Here is a 15,530-nt window from a genome sequence, read left to right on the forward strand (position 1 = left end):
AGAATAAAGCCTTCGACCGATAGTTTCTTGGATAAACAGAGCGCTCGCATCTTTTTTCAGTTGGCTACAGCATTTATTTAACTTAAAGCCCGTAAAATTGTTTTTGTCGGGACACTGTGGGTTAGATATTTTTCGGTTATGCGCAATGTGGAACATGTGTAGCGGAAATTCGGAAGAATAGGTTTTTTGACCATGTGAGTGTATAGGGTTCGAATGCTTTTCTTTTACCCTTATACCTAACTAAATATATCGGATTATGAGCCCGACACTAAATGAAATACTGTTTTCCATCAGTGCTAAAGTAGGCGAAGAAAAAGCGCAGTTTAATGAAGCCATGATTTAAATGTCGTAAAAAGCTGTTCCAAGTTTTTGCGCGAAACGTCTGTGTCGAAAGCGATCCCTATAGAGGTCCAGCATCCCTAATCACCGGCAGAAAATTTATGCAGCTAAAAATTGACGGTAATTTTGCCGGCAGGAAGAAGGCAAGTAGCGAATGCAGATCCTGATCAGATCGAAGTAAAATTAAAAAAGGGTTTTAAAGTTAACCATGCTAAAGAAAAGGCAATTACAGTTAAATTCGTTACAGAAAAGCATCTTGATCTAATTAAAGATGTTCGGCCTGCTAAAGTATTACTTGCAGCACATGAGAATGTCCTTCAGCTGAAGAATGCGTACACAAACTTGGTACTCAAGTGTAAGCAATTAAAATTCTAGATTAAATAGAAGAAAAGTTAGAAATTCATTTTCTTTGCTTTTTTTCTTTTAATAAAGAATTAGAAAACGTGTGTAAGTGGATTACAGAATCAGAAAAGATTCTCCACCTTTTGGTATCTCTCATTTAACAATTATGGTAATGTAAACATTAAATAAAGAAAAAAACATGTAAACTTTGTTAAAATGAAATTTATAAATGGAGACAAAGATAAATACGAAATTTTAGGATTGTGTGAGAAGTGCAAATAGCGAAGTATCATTTGAAGCTACCCCATTAATATGTTAACAATACGGATAAAAGAACATAAAACTTAAGAATACGATGAAATCAAAAAAATACTGGTGCGGGAGATGCCGCAACAGTAACTTGTAACGTAGTCATCCGCTAATGTGCATTTCAATGCAACAATTTCAGAATGTAAAAATCAGGACGAATGATTTTTACACTCTGAAATTGTTGCGTTGCAATGAAATCAAAAGTTTGTCTTCATCTTGAGGCAAGAGGAGTAGAGTAAATACAGTCCATATGAACTGAGGCTGTCGAAGCCAGGGTAGTCATTTTCAATTTAAGGAAGCACTTCAGGTCAGCAGTAGTTATATGGAAATTCGTTAACTTCAATAAAACATTTCGTAATGAGGCAATGTCGAATATTTAATAAAAAAATCTAGTTCATTCGAATATTTGGTAAAATTTGAACTAAAAAAATACATGAATAATATAGAGATTTACCAAATGTAGTGAGTGATTCGTGTGGCAAGCGGTGAGAAGGTTAAAGAAAGGGACGTGGACAGTAATTTTCATATGGGGGGAAAATTAAAAGGAATATTCAAATCGTTTCTGAATTGAAGCAAAATCTCCTTTGTGTGGCTCGGTTAGTAAACAAAGGATATTGTGTGAAGTTTTTCAAGGAAAAGTCCTTGTTGCAAGACGCGACTCTGAGATTGAGCGTGGGAAATTGAAAAATTCGTTCGGAATCAGGTTTGTTTTCTTATTATCTGCCATTGAAATGTGAACCTGCTGGTAAAGGCTGTTCACTATGAACAGATAGAGAGAACAAAGGTGAATTTAATTCTTGCCGTGCCATTTAGCCAATTAAGTGAACTTATTGTTAAGCAAGAAGATTTCTCCGAGAGCCGTTTCATGATAAGGTGAGAAATTATTTTCATTAAATTGGTGATCTATTTCAATCTAACATTTGCGGCATTTCAGGCACTGACACTCGTCAATCAATTAGGTAAGAACGATTGCAAGTATATGGAAGAAATTGTTGATGTTTCCTCAGATTTTGTGATGGATATATTAAGTTGAACAGCGGAGCTGAGGATAACATAATATATTACATAAAGCTGGAAAACCCCCAGATGCGTCTTTGACTAAAGCTTCATAGAGTTGACGATGGTAGACGATTCTCATTATATTCTTTCAAATATTTAGAGAGACAAGCCAGCTCAGTATGTGGTGGCTTTCTCATTCAAACAAAATGGGATGAATGGACTCGGGATGGAAATAAATGTACCATTGGATCGAGAACGTACAAAATTATCCCAGAGTTTGCGGAGACCCACAACCCAAGAGTTTGTAGGGAGAGGCTATGTTCAGTGTATAAACTCAGCATATGTGCTACGAGGGCCAATGATGATATTCCTCCTGTAACACATTTGTATGAAGGGAATGGCATATCCAAATTGAGGGTCTTTGGGAGCAAGGCATGGATCGCGCAACTATCCTAACCGACTAACTATAAAATGGAGATGCTTGAGCCAATCCGATGATGATGGCAGAGGAGGCTTCCTTTGTTAATCCTTTGAAGAGATTGTAATACCTCTCAGAGATGCCTTTTTTGTAGCTAATACCAATTATGAGAAGAGCATTTTTTAGGTTTAACCACCAATGGTGGATGGGCACCAAACAAAGTAGAATATGTTAAAACAAATAAATATTAATAGCAAAACATTAGCTCAAAAATTACTGTAACTAAATTTGGGAGAATTATAAGCCAATTGAAGTATTGAAGTTGATGCGATGTGTACCCAATTTATTGTCTTTTAACTATGTTCAATATCCAGGGACACATGATAAAGCGGTCTGTGCAAATAGTTGTATGCAAAAAAGAGCTAGAATCTCACAAGTAGATTTAAACATGGACACTGTCTAATTTCCCCCAAGGAAGGACGCTCTTCGGCAAAGCAAGATGGGTCTTAAAAACCATCACTAGTTGATTGAGGATTTCAACAGAGGTAAAAAGTAATGCCCGGTCTACTTTATGCGGCAGTTTTAACAATTACCACACCAAAGGCGTCATTTGTCCATTCAGTTCAGAAAGGTTTGCCATGTTCCTCAGATTGATATTTCAACCGCATATTTAAATGGTGATTGGGCAACAGAAGTGTATTTTGGACTCAAAAGAAGAAGTCACTTAAAAAGTAATGTTTCAAAAATAAATAAGATACAATAAAATAAACGATGCTCCACATTGCCAAAATAATATTTTTTAACAGTTCGCCTTAAAATTCGTATGTAAAAAATCAGGTCATGACTAATGTTTGGATAGTTATGAATCAGTAGGTATTGCTAAAAACATTTTGTTGGCTGTCGGTGATTTAATGGCTGGTGCAGTTAGCAGAGTAGTCCATGCTTTGGAATATGAACTCTCAGCAGAGGACAAGGACATCTATAAAGGTTTATGGGGATGAAAATTTCACAAACAGATAAGTGTTTAAAGATGACACACATGAGTCAGAATTGATAAAGAAATTTTTAAGTCTTCAATATGCCCCAGAGCAAAGGAAGTAACTTAATCTCCAGTTAATGGGAACTGTATTTCATATTCCTGATGGTGAGAGGAAGATAGACTCTTCTTTCCGAAAGTTGAGGAAACCTGGCGCATATGGCCATTACAGCACGGCCAGACTTGATGTTTGCAGTTGCCTGTCTCTGCCGAAAGCTCAGCTGGAAAAGTCAGCAGAGTCCCTGGAAAGCTGGTATATAGCCTTGTAATATTAAAACAAAACATTTGGGCTTAATTTACTGAAAATGCAATAAAACTATTTTAGAAGGCTATTCTGATACTGACTAGGCTGATGATAAAAGCGAGAGAAAAAGTGTTAGTGGATCGAATAATTTTGTAAGCGGGTATTCCAGTGTCATAGTTTTCTAGAAAAACAAACTTGCGCGCCCTTATCAACTGCAGAAGCTTAACATGTTGTTGCTGTATTTTCAGTACAAGAACTAAGGGATTGAAAAGGCATTCAAGAAATTAAAAAGTTTTGTGTAAAACTGTTTTGCATACGGATAATCATACTCGCAGTGCATTTGTTATGAAGAAAGATAGCCAAAATACGAAAAGAGGAAAACATTCTTGGACATTTTATTGAAGAGAGCGAGGGAAGGAGTAATAAATATTTAGGGTACGATTTCAGTGGACCATTTGGCTGGTAACGAACAGCTGACGAAACCCATGTGTAAAGAACAATACCTAAATATATTGAAATGAAATGAAATAATTTACTTTGTAATTCCACACACTTTATTTAAAAAAAAACGCGACCCAGGTTTCGACGTTGAACGTCATCATCAGGTGGTCCTCATAGAAGTAGGCTGGCTATATATACCTTCTAATCGAGGGAGGGGGGTTGGTCCGAGAGGGAGGTTGAAGGGGTAAAAAGATTACAATGTAGTTGGGAAGATAAGAGAATTACATCTTTGGACTTAGAAGAGTGTTAGGCCTAGGAGTGGGGAGTGAGAGGGATACAATATTTTGTTGGCAAGCTCATCTTTCCAACGGACAAATTTCAAAATTTCTAACTGTTCCAAAGCATCGGGCCTTTGACCTTTATTTTCAAAATGAATAATATTTGTCACAAAGTCACTTTTGTGGTCACTTTCGATGAGATGCTTTGCAAAGAGGGATGTTATGTTCTTATTTTTTTACACATGTTTGGTGCTCTTCAAATCTTTCTTTAAATTTCCGTCCTGTTTGCCCAATCTACTTGGTGTTACATTCTGAGCACTAACTCATACACTCCACTCCTCTCGTTTCTGGGGACTTTGTCTTTAGCGTCAGAAATCACGTTCTTAAGGCATGAACCTTTGATGAATCTTTTCTTCCCAGCTACATTGTAACCTTTTAACCCCTTCAACCTCCCTCTCTGACCAACCCCCCTCCCTCGATCAGAAGGTATATATAGCAAGTTTGCTTCTATGGGGACCACCTCACCTGACCTGACCTGACCGACCTCCGCTGATTCGACCTCTGAGTGGAAGGAAAGGAAGACCTGGCCTGGTGATATACCTACTGAAATTTCGACGCACGCCTCCCTTGGCGTATTCTACTGGATACTTCTAACCCTGGTTGCTGACATCATTTAATAATCGAGGGACAGCGAAGCAAGGCGCCCGGGGCGCCCAATATGGACATCGTGCCGCTACCGGCGGACATTAGAAGGACTCTTCTCGACCAGCAGCCGGAAAATACTTCTTCAAACTCTGTTCATACCGTCGGCGCTCTAAATATGGACGTTCACATGCATCAGAACGGGCCGTATGCCCCTGCAGCGAAATTCGACGACGACTGGCGACACGTCAAGGATCCCAGAGGAGCCGGGAAGCGTAGCGCACCATTGCTCTCCATTGAAGAAGCAAATAATAAGCGCCCGGTATGCACGAGTAATAAATACTCACCGCTAGTGACGGACCCGGGCACGGACATCTCTTCTGCTCCCGTGGCGATGGAGGCTGAAAATTCATCTGCACCATCTAGATCCCCGGCAAGCCGAAAAAAGGAACCACGCCCCCCGGCACTCATCATATACGATGTAGTAGACCACGCGGCCTTGCTGAAACTAGTCCGATCCGAGGCAACGGACAAGTACTTTACTGCAATCCACACAGCCGACTCGACGAGACTTTAACTAAAGACTGCGGCTGATTATGCGGCCGCAAAGCAGCTGTTGGTGCAGTCAAATGCACAATTCTCGACCTGGGACCCGAAATCGCAACGAGCCAATTTCTACGCAGTTCGTGGACTTCCGTGCACCTACCCAGTTGAGCTACTGAAAGAGGATATGGACGCATGGGGATTCCGGTGGAACGGGTGCATCAGGTACGGCAGGGAACCTTCTATCTTGTCGTTGTTAAGGAAAACCCTGAATAGCAAACAAAAGAAATGCTTGCCATAAGACACATCGGAAATCCCGTGTCAGGGTGGCAAAATATCAGCACAGGGAGCCACAAATGTGTTACCGGTGCACCCGCTTCGGACACGCATCTTCCAACTGCACGGCCGCCCCGCGATGCTACAAGTGTGCTGGTGCACATGAAGGCATCCAATGTCCGGACAAGGAAAGGAAGAACACTTGTGGCTGTAACTGCGGAGGAAACCATCCTGCATTTTTCAGGACCTGCCCTGTCTACGCCAAACAGAAGGAGATGAAGATGGCTAGCCTCCGGAGGAAAGGCGTTCCAACCCAGGGGGAGAAGAACACCACAGCTGAAACAGAGCTGCCTTCTCATCAACAGAGTACGCTTGGTACCTTCAACGCGTGGAAGCCGGGATACCCAACCAACACAACCCAACGTCCGACCATGTGCAAGCATCTTGACTTTCCTCCACTCGCGACGCCGGCTCCGGTCGCCAGGGAGACGGCGGAAGAAATAAAAATTCCTCTTCTCCAGAAGAGGCGGGCTGCAGACTCGCAGATGCCGACTCCAACTTTGGCTACATCCCTCTCTTCCATCCTGGAAGCATTGACGTCCTCTGCTGCGCTATTGCAACAACAGTTGTAAGCTTTAACTGTCGCTCTTACCGCTATTTTCCCAAACCAAAATGGACCATAGGCGAGAATCAAATAAATCTATCATCCTAGCCACATGGAATGTCGGCGGCGCTTTGAAGCGAAAGACCCCTGAATTGCTTGCCTTTCTACGGAAGGCAAGAATCTCAATCGTCTGTCTGCAAGAGACTCATCTCCGTCCTGGAACTTCATACGCCCTTCCAGTCTATGCAGTTTACCGAGATGACCGGCAAACAAGAGGAGGGGGCACGGCGGTCCTCGTTTTGCTTGACCTGGTTGCGAGAAAAATTGACCTACCAGCTCGACTGCATCTAGAGGCGACAGCAATTGAAGTAGATACTTCGCTCGGCTCTCTCACAGTGGGGTCACTCTATCTCCCCCAAAACGACCTCTAGCCACACGGGACTTCGAAGTCATTTTCTCCGGGTCACGGCCGTCGCTTTTTCTCGGGGATCTAAATGCAAAGAATGCTGCATGGCATTCAATTACACCGAACTCTCGGGGTGAAGCGCTGCTCACATGGACTCAAAACAACGGAGTACGCGTCACGTGCCCACATGGGCCAACGCATCAGCACCACGGCAGGAGCGAAGACGTCTTAGATATTGCGCTGCACCGTAGGCTCACGAGTTCGCTTTCTCTCGTGGCGACACCGACGTTGGACAGCGACCACTACCCAGTCTGCGCCTATCTGGGATGCTGCCCAACGTTACTTCCCCCACGGCCGGTGCGATGCCTGGATAAAACAGACTGGACAGGGTACAGGCAGATCCTGTCCGACATTTTGCCGGAACAGCCGCCATCACTGGCGTCACAAGCTATGCTGGACGAATATGCTTCTGTCATAACAGCTGGCGTGGACCAAGCATTACAGAACACCGTGCCAATAAAAGTGATCCGCCCTTCTGGACATCTGACGCTGCCGCATTCCATCCTTCGCCGCATTCGCGGAAGAAATCGGCTTCGACAACGATTTCAAAGAACCAAATGTCCCGCGGATGGCGCACGGTTTAGAAGAAAACGAGCCGAAGTGAGGCAGCTCATCGAGGACCACAGGCAGACGACGTGGGAGAGGAAGGTTGCTTCCCTCCGAACCGAAGATGGGAGCATCTGGAGAATTGCAGCTTCTCTTCGCCACAACATTCGGATCGACCCACCGATCGACTCACCTGGTGGCCCTCTTATCACGGAAGAGGAAAAGGCTGAATTTGCGGCAACTATGCTGGAGGCCACTTTCACGTCGACACCGGATCCACTGGTACCAGATGATCCTAGTGACTTTCCTGAAGAGGATGAAACAACGGAGGAGGGCACCATGACGGTAATGAAGGTTACCGAAAACGACCTGAGAGCAGCCCTTGGACGACTAAGCTTCAAGAAAGCACCAGGAGAGGACAACATCCCGAACGAGGCCCTTCGACAGATGCCTGTCTCGCTCGCAACTCACCTTATTACGCTCTTTACGGCCTGCTTCTCCATGGGACATTTTCCGGCCATCTGGAAATCGGCAAAAGTCATCCTATTGCCGAAGCCGCCGAAGTCCGCTCGGAACGTAGAGAACTACCGCCCGATCGCCCTGCTAGCGACCCTGGGAAAGCTGCTTGAGAGGGTACTGCTGCCACATCCTGAAGCACATCGCAGCCTACTCAATCTTGCCGGCATCACAGTACGGTTTTCCAGAGGAACACTCCACCACACACCAGCTCGTCCGTCTCGTGGAACAGGTGACGGCCGGATTCAATCGGCGATGCTGCTCAACGGCGGCGTTCTTTGACATCAGAAAAGCCTTCGACCGGGTATGGCACGCTGGTCTCAGGCGAAAACTTGCAATACAGCGGTTTCCAAATTGGCAGCGCCGCTTGCTAACATCTTCGCATCACATCGAAAGGAATTTCCGTGTCGCCTGGGGACGCGCGCTGTCACAGCCGAAACAGGTCCACGCAGGCGTGCCGCAAGGATCGGTGCTCGGACCGATACTTTTTAATCTATGTACGGCGGACCTCCCGGTAGACCATGGACGACATACCATGGTTGCCCTGTATGCGGATGACGCAGCAATAGTGACCACTTCGCGGAGAGCACACATGGTGGCAACATACCTGCAGCGAGCAGTAGACAAACTGCTGGAGTGGTACGCCCTGTGGCGAATCAGCGTCAACAACGCAAAGACGCAGACGATTCTTTTTTCACCTGAAGGATTGCGAGAACCAGGAGAAATCCTCGTGGGCACCGAGGATGCGCCATGGAAGGAAGAGATGATCTATCTAGGCCTCATACTGGATAAAAGACAGACATTCAAAAGTCACGCCCTCGCTGCCACCAGGAAGGCAAGAGGAAGACGACTGCAACTCTCGCCGCTGCTGCGTTCACCGTCCCTCTCTATCAAGACAAAGACGTATCTGTACGTGGCGGAAATTCGCCCAATCTTGATGCACGCTTCACCGGCATGGAGTGGCAGAATGACTCAGACGGCCTTCCACCACTTGGAGGTGACGGAAAGAGGGGCACTCAACAGTGTACTTGGGCTTGGCTGGAACTATGCCGCAGAAATTCTCCACGCCTTAACTGAAACTGCGCCCATTGGAGATGTCATCAAGACTCGCGCGACGGCCTTTTATGAGGAACTTGAAGGCAAAAAATAAGAGCACTTGCGGTCGATCGGCGGCTTAAAACCTTTCTCCTGTGAAAGGCACAAACGCCCAAGAGCAGCAACGGGACGGGACGACGACCAACCACCATTGAAAAGGAAAAGGAGTTGATTGGACCCTCCTTCATCGACGGGCTAAGAAGCCGCAAACACGGCAGCTGACTGATTATATCATCGGGCAGCTGCAAGCCAAGCATCAAGAGGGAACGTTTTGGCAAAAAGAAGACGAGGAGGACCACCTCTAGGCGACCTCTGAAAAATAAAGCCGCTTATAAAACGGCAAGGCATGTCATCGTCGAGGACCACCTGACGATGACGTTCAACGTCGAAACCTGGGTCGTATTTTTTTTAAATGAAGTGTGTGGATCACAAAGTAAATTATTTTGATTTCGTTTCAATATGTTATGCAAATTCCATAAAGTTACGCCTGAGACACCAAAACAATACCTAAATTTGAGGAACTTAAAAAAATGGATATTTCATTTTTGTGTTCCAACAAAGTTTATTTTTTTATTTGCTTCACATGCCAGTATGAATATTGATTATAATTGAGTGATTTTTCATATTTATTTTCGCTTGTTTAAAAATTAAACTTGGCAGAATCCGCTAGAGTTAAAGCTAGAGAACTGGTGGAGTCTTCCAAGTCAGTCTTCCCTCATTTACACCTGGTAGGAAAGGTTTCCACCGAGTTACGCCTGAAAACTCCTAAAAAATAATCATTTAAATCAAGTAGGAATGTTAGCTCTTGTTTTGATTCTGTATGAGCAATACGGGGCAGGCAAGAAGTGACAGGCAATGTGTAACGTATGTGGCAGAAGTAGCACTGCGTTGCATGCGCTGCGTCCCACAAAATGTATAGTTCTTGTGTCCATCTGACTGAATTGAGTTCGACCAATTTTCTCTTGCTCTTTCACATCGTGTAGTATTCCGTTCCTTCCCAAATAAGTCCTATCGCCTGTTTTTAATGTAATAGAACGAAAGCCATACAATTCTGAATGTTAAACAATCCTAGTTTTTAATATTGTACGACTTTTTCAATGCATATGGTGTTACTTTAGACTTGACTTGTGATACAGAGGAATGAGAATACTAGGAAGGACGACTCGCACGAGCTCTTTCAATATGACCTTCTCCACTGTCACCTAAGAATGACGGTGTTTTTATAAGATTCATAAAACCTCTCCACGGCGTCCTTGATAACATAACTTCATGCAACACCCATCTAATCGGAAAATCGGAGAAATCTTTGAAGAATGTCCCTCTTTTGGAAACCAATAGGAGCCACTGATATATTTGGCAAGTGGTAATGAATTCCTCTTCACATGGTAGGATGAAGTGATCCCATTCGTGCCATGGCTTGCTATCTTCCACGCAAACTTCCTCGACTAGACATTCATGAAGTCTGTAAATTGAAAGAGTAAGCATAAGAGCTTCCCTATACACTATTTAGTGATAATAGGTATGTTTCCATACTCAGATCGATTATTATAACACTTGATTCGACACTGGAAAGATAAGAGTCACAAATGAAATTCTGTTTGTGATAATAATCTTAAAAAGGTAAAGGAGTTGATTGGGTGAAGCTATTACATAATTAAAGTATACATTTCATTACTAAATAAGAAGAAGGAAGGAAAAAGAATAGTGCACTGGAAACACATTTTGACCTAAGTTGCACCATGTTTGACGAAACGTTAACCCTAGCTATGGTCACTTACCAATTTTTTACTTGACTTCGTATTTTTTCTTTCACATACGTGAATTGTGCAGTAGAGTCAGGGGCGGCGGGTTAGAAAACGGATAACGGAAAATGGAATGTAGAAGCATTAAATGCATTAAAAAGGAAGAAGTACCAACAGGCAGTGGAGGATCATGGAGGATGGTAAAGAGCTAAGTACTATCGAAGAAAAATGGGAAAGTATCAAGAAATGGTTGTCGAAAACAGCAAAAGACACTATTGGAACCGTTAACGCAAAAAGGACTAGGAAACCATAGATCACGGATGAGATGATTACAAAGATGGATGAGCGGCGAAAATGGAAGAATGTAAATACAGAATTAGGCAAAATGAAGTACAAAGAATTGAACAATAAATTGAGGCGGGCAACAAATAAAGCGAAAGAAGCATGGTGGAAGACGCAGTGCGAGGATATGGAAAGTCTGCAGAGGAATGGTGAAATCGGTGCGATGCACAGCAAAGTTAAATCGTTATCAGGAAGTAAGAAAGGAAGATCTGTGCTAACAGTTAGAGATAAGGCGGGTAAGGTAATAGTTGACGCCGGAAAGATCCAAGAGAGATGGAAGGAGTATATAGAAGAACTGTACAGTAAAGAACATAGACCAACAAAGTTAGACATTGAAAAAGAATATGACGTAAAGGAAGACAGCTTAGCCCCAGGCATACTAGACAATGAGATAGAAAGGGCATTAAGGGAGATGAAACTAAATAAGGCCGTGGGGGTGGATAACATTCCGGCGGAACTATTGAAATGTTTAGGAGAATGTGGGAGGAAGAGGCTATATGGGCTGATCGCGTAGTATTTATGAGGAAGGAATCTGGCCGGAAGACTTTGTGAGATCAGTTTTAGTTCCTATTCCGAAAAAGGTAAAGGCTACATCATGTGAGGACTGCAGGAGGATAAGTTTGATATCCCACGCAGCTTAAGTTGTTCTCAGGATCATGAGCAAAAGGATAGAGAGTAGGGCAAATGATTACTTAGGGGATGACCAATTTTGGTTTAGGAAGGGGAGACATACGCGTGATGCCATTGCAGTAATGAGATTATTAATCGAGAGGAAAATAGAACACATCCAGGAGGTATTTGCCTGTTTCGTAGATTTCGAAATAGCGTTTGATAGAGTGAATTGGGAAAAATTTATCAATATATTGAAGAAAATAGGAATAGATTGGAGGGAAAGGAGGCTAATCCGCACCCTGTACATGTCTCAGACTGCTCAGGTGCGAGTGGGGAACGGGGAGTCCAGTTGGGCAGTGTTAGGAAGGGGTGTAAGGCAGGGTTGCCCATTATCACCGTTGCTGTTCAATCTGAATGCGGAGGAAATGATTAAAGAGCCATGGGAAGAACTCGAGGTAGGAATGAAAGTGGGCGGGGAATTCGTAAAATCAGTTAGGTTTGCTGATGACCAAGCTTTAGTTTGTCAGTCAGCCAAGGGGTTGCAAGCATTGCTGAGCGAATTGGAAATTCAGTGCGACAGGTATGGGATGAAAATCAATATTAATAAAAAAAGGTTATGCGATTTTCTAGAAAGAAAAAGGCCAAGCTAAACATTAAAATAGGGGGGCAAAAACGAGAGCAGGTAGGAAAGTTTACGTATATCGGTAGTGTTTTGGACCAACACGGTCAAAGAATTAAGGGCGTAAGGAGAAGAATTGCGCTAGGCAAAGAGGCTTTCACAAGGAGGAGGGAGTTGATGACAGGGACGTTGAGTAAGGATGTTAATAAAAGACTTGTAAAAACTTTGATATGGAGCGTAGCTATGTACGGCGTGGAAACGTGGTCATTGAAGCAGGAGGATAGACGTCCGTGAATTGAAGCAGGACTATATTGTTCACGTTCGTGAGACTTTCAAAAAGTGTTATACATGTAGAGATATAAATATACATAATTATATATTTACATATATATAATAGACACATACACGCACGGGGGTGGTCTGAGAAGTTTCCGGCCTTCGACATTCCAGAAAATTTCAGTAAAAATTTATTTAGCGATGATACATTTGGAGAATAGTGGTAGATTAGAAGATGAAAATCGTGGAACTATTGGAAGCCTGGATTGAAGAATGATTGTACTGCTATAAGGAAGACATGTTTGGTAGAAAATGTATTTTTGATAAAATATACCGAATTCTTTTGTCGTAATGCTATGTAGTGCGGCAGAGGGCGGCGTTCTAGATCGTGAATCCAATTCCAGGTTCAAGATTTCTTTGGCAGCATACATTTTATCCCATTACGCTTATTGAGGCCGGAGATTAAATGTACTTGCCGAGGACGTGCCGTTTGAAATGGTAGTGATTAAACTGAATAAAGGGCTATCGAATAGCTGTTGTTGAAATTCGGCCTTCGAGCAAGCACCTTGGGCATAAGGTATTTCAATGAACTTCTCTGAACTCGGCCGATGAATTAACTTTCTAGTTCGGGAAAAAAGAGAAAGATCAAATTTAATTTAACGCATCATGGTATTAAATGAGAAAGAAATGCTTTCGTCTTCAGAAATATTGATGCAAAATATAATTTTTTCCTCATCCCTTTCGCCCTACGTGCGAATTACCCTGCCGTCATAAAAGAAATACGTAAAGAATGACTTCGCAATATCGCACCACCTTTGGAGATAATTCATAATCGAGTATAAGTGTTTTCCAACTCGGTAGGCCACCGTTAAAAACTATATATTATCTGAATAACATTTAAGAAGATTTGATCAGTGATATCTTTTTCCGATAAAGAATGTCCGCGGTTTGACTGAATTCCGTGGCTCTGCTCACTCTTTATTTCCTCCGAGGGAAATAAAGAGTGAGCTCATTCTAGCTCAGAAATTGTGGCATACCAAACTCTTTCCCGTCAACCTTTAATGGGCGTGCTGTGAGAAAAGCGTCGAACATAATCACCTGTGGCGTCTCTTTTATTTACTCCTTTTTGAATTCATTGACAAAAATGAAGACGCACTTAATATTTTTAATGCTCATCAAATACACCTGCCATTGCCATTTAGGCAAACCCTTTCGAGAGAAAAGAGAAAGGTCTTCAAAACCTCGGTCTCAATTCTCACCGGGAAAAGACGACTTCTGACGGCGTCACGATCTTTTGTCTATTGACCCTGGCGGTTTGGCGGCATCATTTCCGTGAGTGAGGGAGCGCCCGAGTGCGAAGGGCGGCTGCTTCCACTCTTTGCAAACCTTGAGCTCGAGCGCCCTCCTGTTTACTTTTTACGTAGTCGGGGAGGCGACTCACTTTGGAGGCTGCGTAGACGGTCCAGAGAGGAAGGGGCTGCAGCTCGGAGCCAGAGGAGACGTTCACGATGGCGCCGCGCCCACGCTGAACCATCCCACCCAGCACCATTCTGCTCATCATGGTCGTGGCGCCGATGTTCACGTTCACTATGTCCCACAGCTGTTTCGGTGGGACCTCTCCGAGGTACATGGGGTAGCTGTATTGACACCCCACGTTGTTCACTGGTCAGGGGAAACACAGTAATTATTATTAGTAGTTATATACTAGGAGGAGGAGACCGAGAGCTGAATACATTTTCTCCTCTGTCCAGTCCAGGTGATAAATTGGTGAATATGTTCGGAGGATGGGGGAAGAAATTTGATAGAAACCCGGCGTAGGAATTAGCCTACTCCTAACACAAGGCGCCAAGGGGTCACAGAGTTTAACATCCCATCCGGCGGATGGTGTACATGAAGCACTCTCCGCATAGAACCCCAAATAGCAATTGGGATAGCACTGAACGACCCGCTAGCGCCGGAAATAGAACTCGGGTCCTCGAAGTAGGGAGCCCGAACGATAATTACCCCACCAAATACCTAAGGGAATAAACGGAATTGAAACATGAGCTGAGAGGAGCATCGGCTGGGATTGAGGGCGTGCGAGGACAATAAACACGCCCTCCAAACTGCCATGCGAAAAGCCCTTTAGCCAAGACAGCCTTGAGCGAAGGTTCGAGGATTGGAAATGAAGATGAGGGAAACCTGGTGGCGACAGCCTCGCATGCCAACGACCCATCCGATGTATGAATTACCCATCTGCTGTATTTGAAATTGTCTCTAAACTGCACCCGAGAAGGGATGATGGGGAGCATTACGTATAGTTTATACCGTGCTCACGAGTAATTCCGATTAAGATTAATTGTGATACGTGATTGAAAAGTAAATGAACAACTTTAAAGGGCCCATAATCCGTTCCCGGATGGAGGAACATCCATCTCGGCGAGACTCTGACCTGCGACCTTGGAATTAGCTGGCGAATTCATCGCCGTCAACACATCCTGTCAGAGAAATATAGATGTGAAAAGTGCCGGCCACCGCATGGGCGCAAGCCCGGCTAGCCAGCTTCCGCATCAATCGGGGTATTGCATTGTATTTGGGTAATTGGGGCATAGTATTGAATAGTTCAACTCAGTGGCTTGTTTATGTAACGTCTAGTTAAATCCGGCGTTCAATCAACATGAAATATAAAAGATTGTTATTGTCGGATTTTCATCGACTATCATTAATCTATAAATAACAATTGTCAATTCCCCAATCGCAGGTCTCCCGATTGTTAATGAGGAAAGAGAGCTTTCAAAAGTTGCCCCTAAACACTTTTGATTTATATTTCAGCAAATATTGAGTTTTGGTAATCACTAGGAATACA

General features: G+C 43.6%; 1 protein-coding gene across 1 annotated transcript in view; it reads right to left on the reverse strand.

The window, feature by feature from the left end:
• The window catches only part of LOC139687042 (inactive hydroxysteroid dehydrogenase-like protein 1), a 158,686-nt gene that overhangs the window by 55,067 nt on the left and 88,089 nt on the right, over nucleotides 1-15,530 (reverse strand). Inside the window, exon 4 of the mRNA XM_071584146.1 lies at nucleotides 14,127-14,347. Coding sequence (XP_071440247.1) covers nucleotides 14,127-14,347 — 221 coding nt within the window. The remainder of the gene's footprint in view (nucleotides 1-14,126; nucleotides 14,348-15,530) is intronic.

This window comes from Hetaerina americana, unplaced genomic scaffold, assembly GCF_022747635.1.
Source record: "Hetaerina americana unplaced genomic scaffold, ioHetAmer1.1.p SCAF_16, whole genome shotgun sequence".
Lineage (NCBI taxonomy): Eukaryota > Metazoa > Arthropoda > Insecta > Odonata > Calopterygidae > Hetaerina > Hetaerina americana.